The following is a 21,540-nucleotide window of genomic DNA, read 5'->3' on the forward strand; positions in this document are numbered from 1 at the left end:
GCTTATTCGGTTACGCACACCAATCCAAGCGCAGTGAAGGTCTGGTTCCTCGGAAGCTGAAGGGTGTTTTTATATTTCATGGCTACAAGAAGTAGAGTAACCATCAATCCCTCGATAAATATAGTGGCGTCTCATTGCTGCCCGAAGCAGCCGAAAATATTTGTCCGCTTGCTTCATAACCACCTTTCCATAGCCACTGCAGATTCCGTGCTGGATGCAGCACTGTAGACATGATGTTACCTATTCACTGACTTCAAGAAAAGTGCAAAGAGTGCCATTGTGACCTTATACAAACTTTATCAACTTAACCAAGACTTTTGACAGCGGGGATGGCCTCTGGAGAATTATCAAAAAGTTCAGATTCTGCTTAGGTTTTATGTTGTCTAGCAATGACAGTGATGGTCCAAGTTTTTGATAACGAAGAGGAATCTAGGGCTTTTCCTGGCACCAAACAGGGTTGTGTGCTGGCCCTAGTGCAATTCAGCATGGTCTTCTCCATCATGCTGACACCTTCCATGACTGCAATGATGGACTGGAGTGGTCAAGAAAATGCAGTGTGCATCAGGACTAACCCACAACTACAACCAACACATCTCGCAATTTTAGTATGGCCTCACCATCCTCAAAAATAAATCCTTGAGTTCACAGTATATAAACACATCTGGATAGTTTGCACTTTTAAAAAATATATTAAGAACCTTAGGGATAAAAGAACAAATGCAATTTTATGATGAATTTTTCAAGGAATTAGTGCAATTGAAAAGTTTGCATGTATGCAAAGCAACAGCTAGTGGTGATAGGACACATACAAATACCCATTCCCCCAACACACCAACATACTTGAAATTGGTCATGATTATGCAATAGCACACTTTAATAAACCAAATAGCCATTACATTTTTTTATTAATTTTTCTATCATATTCAATAACCCTAATATGAATCAATCTTTTAACGTCTCTTACCAAATAAAAAGAGCAGGTATTTTATTAAGGTAACATTTGCAGGTCATATACAGAAACCTCTAGACAACTTAAACATACCTTCGCAACACTATAAACTGGCTGGCGCAGCTACTATGTTTGCCACTGAGTGAATATCAACTACATTTGCTCTCTATATATGAGAAACAATTCCTTGAATTTAAGCATATCAAAAACTAAGGAAATCATCGCCAATTCTATATGCTCCACAACAGTTTGGTCTTTTATTTCTCAAAGGGCAAAAAGTTCAGATGATCAAATAACTTGGAATCCATTTAAACTTTCAAAGACCATGTCAAGTGTTTGTGCAAGAAAGCCCAAAGCAGGTTGTATTTGATTTGCAAGCTGTGCTTGTTTGGCATCAAGACTAAAACTCAATGCTGTTCTATACACTGATTCATCAAAGGTCTGTCCACCTCTTTCCGTGCCTGGTTTGGAAACCTGACAAAGATTATCCAGGTCAGGCAAAACTAGCGGTGCACAAATGTGCAGTCTACATTATATGTCATTGTATCATCGACCATTCTAGCAAAAATTATCCAAGATGTCAAGCTAGCTTTGCCCCAGACTTTGAAAGCTCTTGTTAAAACTTACAGACACAGAAACAGCTTTATTCTCTCCCTGAACGGAGTAGTAAGTAAAACATGACACAGCTACTGTTGGTATGTATGTATTTTTGTCAGTGCACATTTTGACACAATAAAAGTCGTCTTATCACAGTAACTGTAAGCCCTTTTCTGACAACTGAAGAGTTTCACTGAAATAAAACTGCACTGAAATAATCCTAGGAAGTCCCAGCACTAGGTGTGCTTCGTATGTTGCTGCTGTCACCAAGTTTCATCATGTCTTCGTGGGCCAGACTAGGCTGGCTCTCCAGGCCTTGTGCTGCACTCAGCAGTTTTGGATTCTTTTCCAACATGGCTTTAGGAATATGCATGTGCAAGGCCTGAAAATACTTCAGGACATTTTCAACATCTGTTAGATTTAGCTTATGTTCTCTGGCTATGCTTTCAGCAGAAAATTCTTTGGGGTTCAAGTGGTGCTGTGAAATGAATGCCAGAGCTTGCCGTAAGGTGATGCAACCTTCCCGGATGACATCAGGTTCTGGAATACCATATTCCCACGAAATTGCTTTGCTACGGTCTTCAGGCATATGACGGCTCGATTTAGCTTCAATCTGCAATATTTAATTTTCATCTGAATTAACCTTCAGAACGTTCTAAAACACTGTTCTAAAAATGATGTAAATCGATACAAAAATCAAACTCCAACCTAAGATGTTCCATGACAGTTTCGTTTCTGACATTAGAAAGTTTTACTAAAAATGTGAAATTCATACACATTCATTGAAGAATGGAAACAATTTTATTTTAATCAGGCTAAACAGTCATGCACAAAACAACACATTCATGTAATTGTTTTTGCATCATTTTTGTTTCTGTTTGTTACAAGTTATGATCAGGCTAAGATTGATCACCGATGACACAAGTAGCTATGAACATCAAATAATACCAACAGAGCCAAATGTGGTTCAAACTCTATAAATATGAAAGCTTAGCTTCCTATTTTAAACAAATACCATGCAAACAAGTTCAACCCCCATTTTACGAAACAAAAATAGCCACTGTTGGTAATATTCCACATTAATAGCTACTTGTGTCATCAGTGACTGATTCAACTTTTGCGCCACAAGCACACACATATTGACCTGGACACATAGCGGTCTTAGCCGCAAAGACAACTCTACATCTGCTCCCTTATGCCATGCTATCCCCTCACCCCAAACAATTTTCTTCTTGAAAGCAGTGTAATAAAACAAAACTTTCCCGCATACCTCTGGGTTGTCTCCAATTGAGTTTACACGAATCTTCCTCAGGTTCTCATCAAGTTTCAAGTTTTTTGTATTGTGTTCATGGAAGAACTCTGGGTGATCTATAAAAGAGTAATAAAATAAATAAATTAGGTACAAAATGACGTTAACGCTTTTGTTTTTTTGGTAATGACACTAACAGTTTTGCATGAGCTGTCTGTAAAATAAAAATTCATCCCATTTCAGATGTGAATCTAAATTATATGTCTGCATTTTGGTTCCATTATTTACAATCTTTAAGTTAGATGTAATTCATAACTGGTCTGACCTTGGATGCACCAACACTCAGTAAAAATGTCGTACCCTTTGCATGACTTTCGTAAGCTGCCACTGTTGTCGGGTGTCGAGGTGCTGGACGTGGTTTCTCTGTTTGTATCACTTTTTGAACACGGTTCTCTATATTAAAATTCCGTATAGGTCGTGTAGCTTTCGAAATAACTTTCCCCATGTCGATTCTATATTTCTTTATTGTTTGAAATGGATTTCTTTCTGCACGTCACCAAAGTAATGAGAGTGTCTTCCCTTGACCGTTCGGTTTCGACTCAAAGAGTGGTTTCCCTTGTGTCCTATGGCGGCTTGTAGCATCGACGTTAACGCCATTCCAGCTATTTTTTTGATCAAGTGTGTCATGCAAGCCTAAAATCATGAGCATATTGCATTACATGAAAATAGGAACAAAAATTACACAAAAAACATTACTTCAAAGAAATGTCTCCACACACACACACAGAGGTTTAGATTAGGGGTAGATTTGAAAGATAAAAGTATGTATTTTACTGTTGTATCAGTTGTTTTCCTCGAATTTTGATTTATGATTTAGAGATATTCTGGGTTAATAGCAGTATTTTTTTGAACAGCCTGATGCTTTGAGTCTTGAAGTGTGAAAGTAAGTGAAATTTTATATGGGGAGATTTTTTTCAATTCCCTCCAGGAAGGTTGATTCATAGTATTGTTTCCTGTTGGTATTCATTACCAGCATGGTTAATGAAGACTGGAAGATAAGTGTATGTTTCTTAATGTGATTTTGAATACAGAAGGGTGCTGAATATTGATTGTGAAAGATTCTACTAGTTGTCTTGTCAAATTCCTTGGTGCAGAAAAAAGAAGAAAAACAAAAAGAATCCATTATTAATATGTTTAGTAGTTTTGGACAGTCCAAGACAATCTTGTGATTTGTTGTGAAGATGTGGCAATTGTCATCAGATGTGTAAAGCCAATGTGACAGCTACAGGCATTCCTAACAGATAACAAGATAAATGTCATCTGCATCCAAAACAGGCAAGAAAGACCTAAGTGACCACAAAGGAACAGTCTTAACCCTCATCAGACATGGCGTCTAGCAATACTGACAACTTGAGGCACAAATGGCAGCCTGGAAACTTCCATCCTTTTGGTACAACATGGAGGAATGGTCTGTTTGGAACACGAACTTATATCCCCTGGACAGCTGGCAGACGATTTTTTTCACTTAACTGCTAGAACGAGGCTCCATATCAGTAAGCTTTCAGTTTATTCACATTTCAGATTAACTACTAAAACGAGACATTAAACGACATAGCTTCTGGTTTATTCACATTTTTTGTTATGGCTCGCCGAGACTAACAGCGGATCACTTCGCAAGAGGCCAAGAGTGAGTCTCGGCATACAGACATCAGTTCATAAATACACATCCATGTCCATGGTTTGGAACTAGGGCTTTAGGAGCCATTACTACCAAAGGTCCAGCAACAGTGTAGCCATGTGAAGTGGATCAGTCTGGGAACAGACTGATTTGGTGCTAAAGGCCGTGGTGTTAACCTTAGCGAGGAATGTCTTCAGTCTGGCTACAGTACATTTTGCATCTTTTACAGCCATATAGTTTTGATAACTGAAATGAATTCCAAGCACAACAGTCATAAAACAATCTTTATCAATGATATCAGCAATATGATGCAGTTTACAAAAGTTTATTTCCCATTTCCTGGTTAGCTTCAATCATCCACATATTAATTTATAGTATCTGGCATTTTCTCTTCCTCATTCTTTCTGTTGCCTTATTTATAAATTTTTCACCCAGCAGAACTATGATCAGTTCTTGGCAATGGAGGCAAAAGTGTTATTATATAAAAAAAAAAATCATGGTTAAAAATAATTAATGCACAACCATCTCTGATAAAGTGATAAAGATGATACTTTGATTATGCTGCAGCTGACAAGTAAGTGAAGAAACAAAACATTTATTTTGTGACAGAAGCAAGAAAAAGCAAAAATATCCAGATTTTGGGAAAAAAACTAAATTACACTTAAATCAGTAATTTTTTTTTTCTGTAACTATGTTTCATCATTTTGTAGCAGAACAGAAGTGTCAGAATCCTGCTTCATTATGGTGTAGAAAATATCTACAAGAATATGTTTAATGTAGCGTGAGTGTATACATATAGAAAAGGATGTAATTTGTAGGTGTTAAATGTTATGTCTGAGGAGTTATGCTTACAGACAATGAGTGTAATTTCACCTATGGTGTTGAATATTAGAGGTCACAAAAAGCTGTATTGTGAAAAATCATCAAAATAACAAACAAAATATATATATATACACCAAGAGTCAATCTTATACAGCAAAACCTCCCTAGTAAGACTTGCTAAAATCAACCAAAGTTGGGTTGTAGAAGGGAAATCAGCCAGTCTGCTCTCACGAACCATGACTTCAAACATAGATAAATTCAAGTTCATTTACTTAAATGTTGAAATAAAGGTCTTATAAACCATAGGATGCTTCTCTTTGTTGTATTGCTTTCATTTGGTCATGCTTACTTATTCTGTCATTGTTGCGTTTGACTAAAGTTTATAGAGAACTAACTCTTCAGGTAAGAGCAGTCAATGTACTGTGGTAGACAAATGGGTCTACTGTGGTCTTAAAATGCGTTATTTATATTTTTTAAAGAAAGTTCTGCAACCAAAAACCATATTACCCCAGCTATATTTGCCTCTTGCTTGAGTCAAATCGACCCTGCTATAACCACATTATCCCACGTAAGACCACATCACTGTCATAACACCAAAAGTTGAATTGAGCCAAGTCCAGGCTTAACAAATGCCCGAGTAATGACACGTGTTTGACGTTAACCTAACTTCTGGCTATACATTTACCTCCAAATTAAAAAATAGTTACAAAAAAGAATTTTTTTAAAACGGATTTAAAAGAAAACCACACTGATGCACCGTTGTGAGATTTTAACCAAATGTCTGCACGTACATTTAATAAGAATAAACTGAAGAATAACAATAACAAAATTTATTAAAAAACCCCCCAATGATTTAAGAGAATATTGTGCTTCTGCATCATTGTCAGATTTGTTCTTGGAATATGCATTGTCCAGCGGCCATTTTAGGTAAGATGGTGCATGAATTGGTAATATTTGACATTAATAGCTGCTAGTATCATTGATGATCAATTCTGGCATGGGCCAATTCAACTTTTGATGCTGGGACAATGTATATTTATGTGGGATGATATAGTCATAGCTGGGTCAATACACCTCTGGCAGGTGGTGGCTATGACTGGAGTGATATGGTTTAAGTCAAAATGACCAGTGAACTAGTGAACAAGCAGTCTCAAAATTTACTTAATTTATTTTATGTTATTTCTGTAGGAAGTCATAATACATGACAAATGGTTGGCAAAAAGCAACCTATTTTAAAAAGTATTTAATATTTTTCAGCATATGACTTCCACAAAAAGGTCATAATAGAGCCCAAACAGTTTGTCTTTAGTTACATTGGGGAGGTAGTTGTAATAAAGATAATGTTTATATAGGAATGTAGGTCTGTGAAAAAATTTAGGTTGCAATACCTAAGGTCTTAATAAGGAGATTTTACTGTATTCCAAAAAAAAAAAAAAAAAAGTTAGGGATTGAAATTAGTATCAACTGATATATTTGGTTTCAGTAATGTAGAAAGCTTTGGTAATCGTCAGTGCAAAATGTCCAACATGTAGAAGCAGACAATAGTGCTTCAACATGATGTAAAAACAGCTGCATTCTCTGCTTCACAAAGAACTGTGACATACAAAGGATCAGCGGGTAGACTTTATATCTGCCAAGAGCCATCTTGCATCCAGATGCTGGTTGGGTGTTCAAAGGCTGGCCTGGACTGAGGACTGAAACAGAGGAAGAGTCATAAGCATCAGGTCATGTTGGTCAAGCATCCATGTGGAGTAAAATGGCTGAAGTGATGAATCAAAAATGTTATATACTTGCTGTACATCAGTGCAAGACAATGTGAATGACAAAATCTCCAATACAAATAAGAGTATGATAGGGAAGCCTGTGTGACTGTGTCACAAGTCTTGCAAAGTGAACATCTTTGAAGAGAAAGGGTTAATCAGCAAAACACTGGTAAGGTGCAATAACAAATAAAATCAGCACAAGAAGTAGAGAAACAGTTGGGCACAAAAGGAAAAATGCTAACACTGTTTCATAAAACCGTTTGGCATTTACCCAATGAAAATGTGCGCACGGACTGTACAATTTATAATTAATCCAAGACATTGTGGCAAGTTTTGTTAGGAGGTGCCGTCTGTCCAAAAGTATCAAAAAATAGCATAGAAGGAAAGTAAACTGTGATACACTATTGCATATGTGTTCAATCAACATTCTCTTCTGACAAATCGTGAAATGTTTATTTTCAGTAACAATAATGAAACTTCACACTCAGATTCACTCTCAAAGTACTTCTGACAAATGGTAAATAGGGACTTGAATTCAATGAATGTTTAAAAGGTCAAATTAGAAGTGACTGTCTTGCCATCTATAATGAATCTGTAGTCACACTCAAGACCTTAAAAGTGTAGCAGTCCAGCTGCTGGTGAGAATTGTTGGATTAGTACCAGATGACTATTTCACAACCCGCCACACTATCCAAGCAACAGCTGAGAACAGTTAATATTTCTTAATGCTTTTATACTGAAATCATATATTTTTCACCCAGCACCAAGAAGTGTAGCTTATAAGCCATTATATGGTAGTCAAGCAACCATCCTGATAACTTGAGCTAATAATATTTACATGCACCTCCAGATCTTACAGCAATTTAAATGTTAGTTCTTCTCCACCATCCATCTTCACAAGTCATACCATTTACAATGTGAATGACATTCTAAATCTTATGACTGTAACCATCTCCAGATTTAGACTTACAGAACTATCAATGTCAGTTTGACCCTGGCAGCCACATCTGTTTGCAAGCAAAATGAATGCCCTAGGCCCTCTCTGTGTTTCCTCAGACTTGACAGATAAAAAGTCAGAGGTGTCCTAGGGATACTTAAATGTATCTTGTATGTTACCCACAGAAGTAGTTCTTTTTTGGCATTCAAAGTCTAGTCATTCCAGCTTGAAGCTTAGTGATATAAACTCCAATTCCATTGGTCTGTAAGGAAATGCAAGTGATACATCAAATAACAGCCATGATCAAAGGACACATCTGCTTGGATTTTTTCATGATTTCAGAAATCCACAAAAAAAAAAAAGAATAAAAACCCTGTTGCATGCAATGAATTCTAAAAACATTAGAAACTTGGGTTCTTCATTTGTCTCTTGAATTCCTAAACTTGTTCTTAAAAGTTATAAAAGGCTGGCTAGCTTTATATATTTATAATGCAGCTCACTGTACCATGCATCAGACAGGAAAAATTTGGTAGACACTCCTTTTCCTTCTCTCGCCTCACTGTTTGGAATTCCTCCCTATCTTTGAACTGTGCCTACTTTCGAAACCTTCAAATCCAGTCTCAAAACCTTTCTCTTTTAGAAATATTTTGTCTTATCAGTACAGTTCTACCCACTCCTAATTTTTTTTCATCCATTTATTATGTCTTCTGTTTGCTTAATCCTCTTAGCACAGCATAAAAGTATAAGCATTACAAAGACTGGCTGATAACTGAAGACTGTGAAGACAACAGTGACTGAAATTAATTTTTATTTCTGCTCTCAGGTAAACATTAGAAAGGAGAAAGCTTGAACTTTGCAATAAAAGTAATGAAAATTGCCTTCCCTGTGCTTCCCTGACAAAGCTACGATCGTGGCTCATCGTGCTCTAAGGGTTAAGTTTCTGTATGGCCGACTGTTATGCAGTGCATTGAGCTCGTGTGCACATGGGGAAATGCACTTAACAAATCTTCCTCTTCTCCTTTCTTTTGCAGGCCTGCAGCATTTGTTTTCCCTATGAAGCCATAGGCTTGTAGTATCAGATTACATCTGAAGGAGTCCACAGACCATCACAGTGTAGTTTGATGTGTTAAATGTGAAAGAAATTTTGAAACATGAAAGTTTGAAATACTAGTTGTTTTTGAAGCGTTATTGCATATGCTGTACATGGGGTTTGTGGAAGATCATGATCAGTATGGAAGACAATATTTCCACTACATGTTGACCACAAGTGTAGCTACAATCTTCTACTTGGAGTAGAAAACGCCCTGCTTTGCCATCAAACAGCTATCCCCAATGAAAATGTTTGGCCCAAGAGATGGAACATGTATTCTGCTGTTTTTGCTGGAAGATGTCAACCTCAGATGCAGCACTATTACTATCAGTTGTGTGTTGAAGGACATTAACCTCCAAAGCTGATTCAGCGGTCTGGTGGCGCAACGGTTAGCGCCTGTCACCAATACAGTGAAGGTTGGCTGCCCAGAGTTCATTTCTCGTCTCGGGCACGCAGTTGTTTCTCTGCACGTGGCATCTGTTTACAGGGCTGGCTGCTTGACGTAATATAGCCTCAGTTGCTGGCACAGCGTAAAAAACCAATAACCCCCCCCACAAAGCTGATTCCAGAAATTCTGTTTTCACAGTAAAGCTGACTCCTGGAATTCTGTATGTATTCACATTAAACATATAGAGCTCAGTCTGAGACCTCTGTGGAACTTGTGAAGTGTCATTCTCTACAGACTTTAGCATTATGGTTAGTGAGTTCCTCAAAATGTGAGAATTTTTTTTTTTTTTTTTTTGCCATTTTTGGACTGCATGCCAGAAAAACTGGGTTTGAGCACAGGACTGTATTATTTTTGTGCATATTATTGTACGTAGTAACTGCACATTTTAGTTTAGAGGTAAGGTTTAAAGATTTGTAATTTTTTAATAAAATTTTTAAATGTGTTTCATGTGGAAGAAGAAATTTTGTTTTTCGGTAATTAATTTAGAGAGGCCCACATTGGCAGAGTAGTTATCTCTTGTCAAGGAAAAAGAACACGAATGTTCAGCTACGCATACCAGGAATGGGTGCTACGCACATTTACTGTGATGATATATATAAAATAATTTGTGTACACTAATACATTTAGGCAAATATTAGCAGGAAGACAAAAAATTATTTCTTAGAAGTAAATAAACTTCAAGAATGCTTTTCTCAAACAATTACATGAGCATAAGATTCAATAGGGAGACTACCTTTGGAGACTTGAAAGCATTTAATCCCTGTCTCACACGGTTCCCAAACTCAGGATCTACAGCAGTGAAATTCTTGACAGCACGTTCTTGGATGAAGTCCAAAGTAAGCCTGAGATGGTCAACAATATTCTCCACCAACCGTGCACGCTCTTCAGATGACAGCACCTGTGGTCAGTTGGAGGAGGTTAAACAGTTTACAGACATTCTGTAACAGTATGAATGAGAGGAGGAGTGTGTGCACATAAACCAAGCAAGAATGTAAATGCATATAATTTGTTCTCAAAATCAAGGTATTCATAATTTCTGCCATCATAAACTAGAACTTGAAATACTGCATACCAGTTGTTCATAGATGAATGAGTACACCTCAGTATGTACACACACACTTTGTATATTTTGTCTGAACTGGGCTCAGGACCAGGCACCATATGTGAAGGCGAAAGGGCACGCTTGCATGTGTTATCCAATGCTTTTTCACTGATTGTTGAAGTTTCCGGTGTTACAGATCACACAAGATTCTAACCTTATTCCAGAAGACTCCAGGTTGTGTAAAGTTGTCATCATCTTCAGTGTTGTAGCGGGTCACATCCCCAGCAAAATGCTGTGGGCATTCCAAATATTTCTTGTCATCAACAGGACCAGAGAAACTGTTGGGGTAGTAGTTAGGAGCACCACCTATACACAAACATAATACATAAATTTAAAAACTATATGGCTTTGAAAAAAAATAATTCAACATATTCAATGTTCTTGGGGCAGATGCTGGTATCTAAGTACCTTCAGGGCACAAGCTAACTTTAGGAAGGTACTTTTCTTGTGAAATTCATATAAGGAGTAATATTCAGAGTTGAAAAAGTGAGTATGAAGTAGTGCAGAGGGACAGAATGCACTACAGACCAGTAGGCCTAGAAACTAGTTATCAGCCTATACTAGCACTAAGGTGCCATCATGACATCCAGGATCTGAGACATCTATTATTTCAGTAGAAAGCAATGGGACAATCTTAGCAGTACACAGAAATAGAAAAATTGAGCAACTCATCATTATTCTTCTGCTATTTAATATAAACATTAAAGATAATGAGTAACGAAATATCAGACACTGCAGATGATAAGTGATGAAATGTCAGACATCACAAGTGATGATTAATGAAATACCTTGGTTATCATTGACACACTGAGCACCATCTCGCTGATAGTTCTGCACTTTGGAATTGAAGGGACAGTTAACAGGAATCTGCAGGTAATTGTTGCCAAGGCGATGATGGTGAGTGTCTGAATATGCGAAGAGACGGCCCTGTGTTGCCAAGATTAAAATAACAATGCAAGTTTTTCTGTCATCTGCATGATTCAGATGATGTGTATCAGGGATTCATGACATTTTTTAAAAAGAAGTAGAGTTTTTAAACCACAGTACACCAAGATGCCACAATGGCGACACAAACAGAATGGTATGTTGTGCACCGAAATGCTATAAATTACCCATTAAGACTTCTTACAAATTTGAAAGCTTCCTTAAAGCTTAAGTAGTGAAGACTGAAACAGTGTTACTAAACCTGCAACATCTTGTCTGGACTGGGCTCAATACCAGGCACCATGTGTGAAGGCGAGAAGGCAATCTGTTCAACTTCAGCAAAGTAGTTCTTGGGATTGCGGTTCAGAACCATGCGCCCAACAGGGATCAGTGGATATTCACCATGTGGCCAAATCTGAAAGATGCACCATCTATGATAAAAAAAGTTTTAATACTCTAGAAAGCATACTTCTAATTCTTGAAGTTTTTTTATTCTACTGGTTCAAAAACCTTACATTCTTTTATTCTTGTTCAATGGTTATAAGCATAATTTTCAGTATCTACTTTACAGCCTTACCTTTGTTAGGTCAAAAGGATTGAAGCGGAATTTTTCTGCCTCCTCGAAGGTCATGACCTGGATGTATAGGCTCCATGATGGGAAGTTTCCTTCTGAAATGGCATTATAGAGGTCCCGTTGTGAGTAGTCTGGGTCTGATGCACAAAGATCCATCGCCCTGTTGGCCATCAGATTCTTGATGCCCTGGTCAGTCTGCAAAAGGAAACACATTTGAGTTGCAATGATTTTCTGATACACTTAAGACCTCTAGTGTCAAACGCTTTGTGTTTTATGCAATAATGCACTGAGCTTTTAACTTTGATGAACAGTGATGCCATCAACTATAACACTTCAGCATAGCTAACAATTAACTTAAGGATACAATAATATAAAACAGAATCCACACATAATGTGAAGAATAAGATTGTCAATGTGTAAAAATATAATCAGTAGTTGACTAAGATAATAACAACTAAGAAAGATAAAATATATCCTAATAAATAGGAAGCTATCTGAAAGCTCTATGACCTTGAAGTGAAACTTGCAGTAGACAGCCTGATTGTCTTTGTTGACAAGTTTGAAGGTGTGACTTCCATATCCATTCATGTGGCGATAGCCATCAGGTGTTCCTCTATCTGAATACAAGAAGCACACCTGATGGGTTGTCTCTGGTCTCAGTGTGATGAAGTCCCACACCATATCTGGGTCCTGAGGCACAGAAAGTTGCCAGGTCGTGTACTGACCTTTAACCCTCATTAAAATATCAATACTATGCCCTGTACTGACTTTTAATCCTCATTAAAATATCAATACAAATGTAAATTCGCCCCCACTCCTTTACAAATCCTTAGTTAGCTAGCATGTTAATTTTACTTTATAATGATAATGAGGCTTCTGCTTTTTTAGGTTAATTTTACTGACTTTCAAGTTTGTGGCTGGGTTCCTCTTCTGAGTGTGAATGAAACTGGGAAACTGAAAAAAACAAAGATTACACAAACAATATTAGTTATATGCATCTTAATTTTATTGCAAATACACTTCTTGACAGTCCTACAAAGATTTCTAAATGCTAATGAACTGATAAATTATTATTGTATACAGCCTTGTATAGCATGTAATTTACATCTAAACACATGCCAAGAGCTACAGTAATCAGGAAAAATAATTTTATTTAATACTATAGATATATGTCACTTCTTTTGATAATATAAACTCTTTTCGGGCAAACAAAGGTCATGAAAAAGGTCACATTTATAGCCCAGTTAGACAACATAATACATTTGACCCTAGAATATGGGATTGAACTGCTTCACTTACAAGAGTTCATCTGCCCCATGAATCCCTAACAAAGAAATGGGCCCCTTGAGGGTTGTCAAAACCCCTGCCTGGTAGGTGTAGAAGCAGGCCCTTCATGGGCCCCTTGCAGTTTATTTAGGGCTATTCATGTAAGCTTGCATATTACTGCCTTTGCCTAACTCTCTAACGCCCCACTAGTACCCCTCACCCAACCCATGAATCATTATACATGTCAATAAACATAAACCTTTTCCTATAATCTTTTCATTTATGATGCCTAGTGTTAATAATAACTTCTATGATGCTAATAATATTCTCACTTCTGATGTACTAAGAAACTACTGGTGTAAATACCGAAAGACAGATGAATCATCTTGTAACCTTGATGATGTAAACTTCTATTATCATGAAACACCGCACTGTAAATATATTTTTTTCTTCTTGACTACTTTTAATAAAACTTCCTTTTTTCTTGTTTTGTAAGAATACAGTATATAATACATATAAAAATCAAAATAAGTACATGTATTAATCAATCTTTTATGTTATCAGCAAAGCTTCTCAACAGTAGGTTATTAGCTGACCATAAAGTCACTCCTAGAAATCAATGCAGGGGATGCTGGGTATACTGTCTCACCTGCTATATAATTAATGCTGTTTTTGTATGTTACTGCACTGTGTATAGTGTACATATGTGCACCACATTTAGGTATGTGCATGTGTAAAAAAAATCAAATAGAAAGGATGGTTGTCATGCTGTAATTCCAATCACAATCATGAATAAATGTGACTTTGCTATGTAAAAGATGAAAACCTTGGGCTCTCATAAATCATTTATTCACATCCACCGATGAAACATTTCATGACTTAAAACATTTTTAAAGCAAAAAGTTATTTGCTGGATTAAAGGAAGTGTTATTTTAACTACTAGGAACTGTGGGTGTTGTCAGACATACTTATATGGAATGGTTAATTTGAAAAACAGGTCATTGTTATATAGCATACTTAGAACAAAGTGAAAGTACAATGGTTGTTTTTGAAATTTAAAATGGTTTGTCACAAAACCAGGCAAAATACTACAGCATGTTCTAGAGCAGACCTGGGCAAAGGCTGGCCCGCGGGCCGGATCCGGCCCGCCTCCTGTCTCTGACTGGCCCTCCCACTGGCCCACCCGCCAGTATATATACTATATATACAGTATTGGGTAAAACTGAGTTAACTATATAAGTCCGGTCCTCTAAAACCATCCCAATATCTCATGCGGCCCCTTGGGAAAATTAATTGCCCACCCCTGTTCTAGAGCCATGATCTACCATGCTACAGTCTCTTGTAAGGTTGGAAAGTACATCAACAGAAAATGGTAAATAACAGTGATAAATAAAAAAATGCATACAGAAAGTACTGCAACAGGTAAAGGAAACAACTCAATAGTACATACCAGTATTGGATCTCGAATAAAGAAAATGGGTGTGTTATTGCCCGTCAGATCCCAGTTGCCATCTTCTGTGTAGAACTTGACAGCAAAGCCTCGGGGATCACGAGCTGTGTCTGCTGAGCCCTTCTCACCACCTGTTATGTACATACACAGAGTTTATAGCATAGACCCTTCTCATAATTCACTGGTGCATTTAAGCACCTTATGTTTTACCTAATGCGCAATTGGATGTGCATCAGCAGGAACAATGAGTTGTCTATGTTACAGATTATCTTATCTAAAATAAACAAGGCAAAAATTAGCTTATAAAATGGACCCTTTCAATAAAGTGCTTGTTTACATATAGATAAAATTAAAAAGCCTCTATCAGTACTTTCTCAGTATCTGTTTATGTCCATACATGCAAAGCCGGAGCAAAAATATTATTTAGCAGCTAAAAGCCCCATCATGCCTGACAACACATACCCACTGTGGAGAAACGCACACCAAGAGGTGTTCTTTTGCCGATTTGATTAAAAAGCTTGGCCTTAGTGTACTTGGTGATGTCATGGGTGACCTCAAAATAGCCAAAGGCTCCTGTTAAACAGAAAGACATGACAATTTTTTTCATTTATTATTCTTAGTCAGCTTTTAAATTAGTTTTAAAAACAGTTTTGTATGAAAAGGCCATGCCAGTAATAGTTCTACAACACAAGACCAATAGCTTGACCTGCACTGGCCTATATCGCAATGACAAACCTTGACCTGTGCTGGATTACGCTGCAAAAATAAATTTCCTAAGCTATTCCATTAAAGGATGGAAAAATTGAAAAAAAAAACCAGACATAGTAGCTGCAAGTAATTTCTCCTTTTATGTCTGTAATATAAATATGTATATTTAGAATATACTTTGTATGTATCTTTGTGTGTTTTGACAATATTATGACTTCCTTAAACAGTATATTTAGTTGATATATTTTAGTTTTTTTTAGTTGTAAATATACTTATCCATCTTGATAAACATGTAGATTTTGAAATTTTTAGGTTTTCCAAAGCATAGCTGCTTCATTTATGCTCTTCAGTTTGTGAAGTTTGGCTAAAGACATAGATGGTTGATTTGTCTACAAATCCTTTCCATTTGTGAGTACTCTACACCTTGTAATCATTTTTTTAACTTCTTTTTTTTTTTTGGGGGGGGGGGGGGGAGCGATGAAGAGTTTTTGGTGGGATAGCAAAGGAAAGAAGTCTACCAGAAAAAAACCTTGATGCCATAGAGATAAATTACCAAAGAAGACAAAGCTGATCTAGTGGCTCATGGTTCTCGCATGTTTAATCACAGGTGTGCTATCATCGTGGTGTCAAAACATTCTACATACATCATGTACCTGCTTCCACAGCATAGTTCCCCCCCAGTCCTGGTCTCCACCCCACTCCCATATATCTTAACATCTTTTAATCTCCTTTGAAAAAAATCCAGGCAAGTTCATCCTTCTGCTAGGACAATTTAACAAATAGAAGCTTAATATAAACAAAACTGTGTTATGCCATAGTTTCTCTCTACATAAGGTACTACCCCTTGGAGAGGCCTGCATATCTGCATCAGCGGCGTACTTCAACAGACCAAATGAGGTCTTCAAAAGAATCAGAAACACTAAATGTATGCATCATTAAATTTAACGACATAACACTTATTCAGGCGTAGAGAAAACAGCCTTCACAAAAGAAACTGCTGCATACTATATATCTATAACTGCAGCCAGAGTTAAAGAATAATTTCCATACTAGCTTTTAACAGCTGTTATAAAGGAAAGAAATCTCAACATTTCTTTTTTCCTTTCGTAACAGGGTGGTGCCCCTGATCTGAGAAGGATGCTACCTTTGTCTTAAACAAGTTTGATGTGACTATCGTTCTTTCTGTTGGATCTTCAGATTAGAAGTGTCAGTAGCTCCAGTGAACACTGGTACAGGCCTGCTATGCCATATGGCATGATCAAGTTATCTAAGCATTTCTACATTTGAAATGCTGTTTGTGTATTGCATTTACTTTTGAGGGTTTCTTTCAAGATGAATAATGTGACAATGAGAATTGTACTGTTAAACTGATTACAATGCTTTATAGATAATTTTATATTAACTTTTTATATATTACTTTATTATTGTTCTCTCTTCCTAGCAAATCACTTGACTAGCTAGTAATTATATCTTTTAACAAAGGAAAAGTGTGGTAATGTGTGTCTGTGCGGAGTACTATGCAAAACCACATTGTCTGCTCCATCATAACCAAATTATGCAGGATCACACCTTTTATTTATGGGAAAGTCACAGATTATATGTTTGATTTATCTTTTTTACACTGTGACATCTTTATTTTAATGCAATTTTTATATGAGCAAATCTTTGGAAAGGCACTATATAAATCCTCATTATTATGATGATTATTATCAGGGCTTCTGCTAAGGCTAAATTCTTTGGGGTCCCAGGGACCCCTTCTTCAGATTTTTAAGTGGTCCCTGTTCTTCGCCCAAATATGAAGGGGACCCCATTGACGAAAACTGAAAGAGTCCTCCGAACTTTTAATGCGTACTGTACGCAATTTTTGCGTAAGCAGAAGCCCTGATTATTATTATTACATGTGTTACTTCAACAGAAAATGTTGGTAAAGATTTTGAAAAAACATTAACATGATGTTCTCATATCACTGACACTGACATCATTGTGTATGTTTTTGTGTGCATGTTTGTGTGTGGTTGCCTGCAAGCATGTAGGGAAGCAGTACTCAGTCACAGGTGCAACACATTTTTACAACTGATCATCAATGCTGTTTTCTTCTTGTCTGGTACCTGACTTGTCCTATAAAAAACTATTTCAAGACGTTAATGGCTAGATACAGTGAACAGATGGTGCTTCTATGTGGTTTCCAGCCTGGTTGGTCATTTGTTACTGGCGTTTTATGTGTGTCAGATCCTGACATCGCCAATTGATTAAAAAGTCTTAAATGTCATCAGGTCATTCGATCTTGTGAAACATTTGATGACTTAGAAAAAGACATTAATGCGTGCATTTTAAGCATTTATTTTAGCCTACTCATTCATTTTATGGGCATGTTATGTGAATCATTTCAATACCATAATATATTTTTAATAGCTGAAGCATTTTAATGTCAAACATACTTGATCCCCCATCTTTGAAAGCTTAAAGAAGCTGGAATATTTAATCATTGACTTCTACAAAACTAAATTTTTTGGTGAACTTTTTAGCTTCATTTCCCCACCTCTCATCTCTTGAACTCTCTAAAAATAACATAAAACCTAGTATTCAAAAATATAAATTCAGTAATACATCACTTCCTCAAGTATTTAGCCTGGGCTTATGAGAAACACCTTTTTTGGTACTCAGATCAGTAGGATATAAGCAAAAATATCAGACATGTTTTATATGAAATCAAATACAATAATTTATAAGTGACAGTTACTCCATGGCCATGTGCTATCGGTGACACATATACTGCAGGTCAGATGTTACTTAAAACACTTTGCAAACAAATTGCCAAGAGCTTCTTAATAATAGCACATACAAGATAGTGTCAAATGTCTGTATCTTTTCTCAATAAAAGTAATTCACAGAACTCCTTAAACAAGTTAATTTTAGTGCATGTAACTTCTGCATGAATTGTTATGAACTACAGCTGCAAGCTAAAGGCTCACAAACACTAACAGAAATTATCAGGATTTAACTTAACTCAGTTTGTAGACTAATAGCTCTGGCTGGGGTTTAAATTAACAACAAAATATTTTAACATGTAATAGGTGTGCACAAATTTTAAAAAAATGACAAAAATACTTTTAAGAATTTCTAATAAAGAACTGATGAAAAAGCAAAATATGTCACATAGGTTACCACAGCACACCACAGAATGTGCCAGAAATATGGGTTACTACAGCACATCACACAATGCAAGACACTGTTCACATCACACTATACACCCAAAAGATTCATTAGCCTCTTAAAGATAAAATTACATCACCAAAATACCGGCAGCCCATGTAACAGAGTTCCGTAAAGCACAACACTCAAAATGTCCACAATCTTCAAAGCAACCTTAGCTATTTTATTATTGCATGAATGTGATCATATTTTGACATTCGTTCTATACTTTGACAAACTCACCTGACCCTTTGGCATGCACCACTCGTTCTGGGATTCGCTCTCTGGTAAAATGCATCATTTCATCAAAAAACACAAAGTCTTGTGCAAGAAGAGGCCCTCGTGGCCCCACTGTCATTACAGCATTTTTGGAGCCAACTGGAGATCCTGCACCTGTTGTAATAGCACTTTTCTGGCCCTGTTGTGAAATATGCAAAGTGGGAGGTGTAATAAGGTCATGTTGATGTTCAAACACTCTAATTTTTAAGTTACGCTGCCACTTTGTCTGAAGAAATCTACAATATGAATTAGTAAGGGTTCATGCTGGTTTGTTTGTAAATACACAATTTTTTTAACTTCACAGTAACCCTGCACTCATTGGTAACTTATTGGTAATCCTCACTTATTGGTACCATCATCCCTTCTTCTCTGAAAAAAAGCAATAGCAAAAGCAAAAAAACACACAAAAAAAAATCCAAAACCCAAATCCACACGTTATGTTTCAGATATTTATATATTATTTAAATTGTTACTTAAATACAAATGGTTGCCTTCTAAACTGTTTAGGAAATTTATTTCTGAAATGCTTTTTGAACAGGCAATGAAATGTATGGCATCTTAATCTTGTGCGAACTTCCAAACTGGCTTTTGTTTTATGTAGCAAAACTGAATGGGACCTACAAGTGACAGACCTGTAAATGATCGATTGTCCATTCTTTAATATACTTGTTTTCATTAGAGCATGACCGTGAAATATTCAAGATAATGTTGTCAGAGAACATTTAATTGACTAATGCATATAAAATGCTGAAGAAAATTATGAATACTTTAATTATGGTAGGAAGAACCGAAAGAATGAAATCTAAACAAGTAATGTGAAATTACACAATAAGGGAAAATGCACCCTACAAATTCCGCCATTATTATTATATATTTAACTGTTTTGTATGCACATGAAAGTTTGAAAACAATCAACAGTTGTCAGAATGACGCATATATACATCTGGACGTAAATACTGTTGCTTATCTCTGACTTTTGGACCCAAGCCATAGCTCGGGTATCGAGGTGACCCAAACTGGCACAAAATACTACGTAGCGGTTGAAACTGAAAATGCAAAACATATTCTTGCAGTTGCAGATTCTTGTTTTACCTCAAACTTAATACAAAGGAAAAAAATTTCTAGAGAAAATGTGAGCGATTACTTGACTCGCTACCAGATTTGTTATCGTCTGCATTGCAGCGATCTTAATAACCGGCGTCGATCAGCAAGCAGAAAGACAACATCTCGATTCACTTACAGCTTGATTTTCCTTGAATTCCTTCAGCTGATTTGTGGCTCTGTCTCTTTCTGCCATTGTGTAGAGTTTTGTTTTATAAGCAGTATCGAATGCACACTTCTTGTTACAGTGCTGTCGCTCAACTGCGTGTGACCTACTTGAGGCCGCAATATATAGGTCTACTTGGCAATGACCTCCACAGCCTTGACCTCCAGTTCAAAGTACAGCAGAGGGGTGTGTCTGTACGGACGTTTTCTGCGTTTGTGGATGCATTATGTGTATGCCACTGTATGATACTTCCAGAATTCTTTCTGCCTTCGATTGGTAATTGATGCATTTCATTATTTCACTGACGATTATGAGTGGCAATATACAGATACAATATGTGAATTGGTGTATCGATCGATTCAGTCTGCATCTGCTATATATATATAGCTGGTTTCGTTTTACTTTTTGCTACTGATCGAGTGGTTACGTAAAATCCCAAGTCTGTTGTCAAATATTTAGTAATAATTACACTAGTCAAAAAAGGTTTACAAAAGTAATGTTACTGAAATAAAATTAGTCATTTTTGATTGATATTTATGTTCTCAACACGAACATCACAAACAAAATGCAAAAGTGGCTCTATATAGTTGGGGTTTTTTTTGTAATCTGCAATAATTATTGTGTACATTAAGCAATGCATGATATAATGATGATGATAATAATAATACTTGGCATGTACAGCACCTTATATATCCTCCCCTTGCTCAAGGCAAGAAAATTAAACGTGACGTCAGAACAAATTGACGTACTCCAGGCCAAAGGTCAGAGTCTACACCAAACACTGACGCAATCCGAAGGCCAAATATCAAACTCCGGTATACACTCCATAGCAAAAACGTACAGTTCCAAATACCACATTCAACAGACGGCACCAGTCCCACGTACTGGAACGACGAATGACCCCAGAACACGCAAGAGTTCACTGATCAAGCAGATATATTTTTCATGCAGGTATCGGGAAAACTCGCAGCCTGGTCCATGGATTTCACGAAGTTTTTTTATCAACTTTTTCTAAAAGTTTTCATTGTTGGAGTCTTAAACTTAGCACTTCTTCCTTGTTCTTGGATAAGTCATGAACCAGGTCATTTAAAGTTCTTCGATCTTGTGTTATTGGGGTTGATGATGCACCGCAGTGAAAATCTGCATGACCAGGAGAACAATCAACAGGTCGGCTCACTCTCGTCCTCATCAGCTGAATCAAGAAAATATTCTGCCAGAGGTTCTGGAATAGGAAGTCCCTCATCA

The 21,540-nt window shown here is 36.7% G+C and overlaps 2 protein-coding genes across 5 annotated transcripts; both read right to left on the reverse strand.

Annotated features, from left to right (window-relative positions):
- Positions 1 to 850: 850 nt before the first annotated feature.
- Positions 851 to 3,374, reverse strand: LOC112567218 (protein NDUFAF4 homolog). The gene is made up of 3 exons (XM_025243826.1): positions 3,156 to 3,374; positions 2,817 to 2,914; positions 851 to 2,159 (listed from the first exon to the last, which is right to left on the reverse strand). Exons 1-3 carry the CDS (start codon positions 3,298 to 3,300, stop codon positions 1,767 to 1,769), a joined length of 636 nt encoding a protein of 211 aa, XP_025099611.1. The 5' UTR covers positions 3,301 to 3,374; the 3' UTR covers positions 851 to 1,766.
- A 1,023-nt stretch (positions 3,375 to 4,397) lies between these two features.
- LOC112566422 (catalase-like) lies at positions 4,398 to 20,418 on the reverse strand. 4 transcript variants are annotated; one of them, XR_003099584.1, is made up of 14 exons: positions 20,269 to 20,418; positions 18,993 to 19,167; positions 15,312 to 15,422; positions 14,850 to 14,980; positions 13,037 to 13,087; positions 12,644 to 12,823; positions 12,137 to 12,328; positions 11,822 to 11,974; positions 11,424 to 11,562; positions 10,790 to 10,941; positions 10,267 to 10,431; positions 8,179 to 8,257; positions 6,900 to 6,989; positions 4,398 to 4,719 (listed from the first exon to the last, which is right to left on the reverse strand). XR_003099584.1 is itself a non-coding variant. In XM_025242602.1 (13 exons), exons 1-12 carry the CDS (start codon positions 20,323 to 20,325, stop codon positions 8,201 to 8,203), a joined length of 1,563 nt encoding a protein of 520 aa, XP_025098387.1. In that variant the 5' UTR covers positions 20,326 to 20,418; the 3' UTR covers positions 5,031 to 6,989; positions 8,179 to 8,200. The 4 variants fall into 4 exon arrangements, 2 of the variants coding, with proteins under 2 accessions (XP_025098387.1, XP_025098388.1); XR_003099585.1 differs by lacking the exon at positions 8,179 to 8,257; XM_025242602.1 differs by lacking the exon at positions 4,398 to 4,719 and having other exon boundaries at positions 5,031 to 6,989.
- Positions 20,419 to 21,540: the final 1,122 nt, after the last annotated feature.

The sequence above is a fragment of the Pomacea canaliculata genome, linkage group LG6 (genome assembly GCF_003073045.1).
Source record: "Pomacea canaliculata isolate SZHN2017 linkage group LG6, ASM307304v1, whole genome shotgun sequence".
NCBI lineage: Eukaryota > Metazoa > Mollusca > Gastropoda > Architaenioglossa > Ampullariidae > Pomacea > Pomacea canaliculata.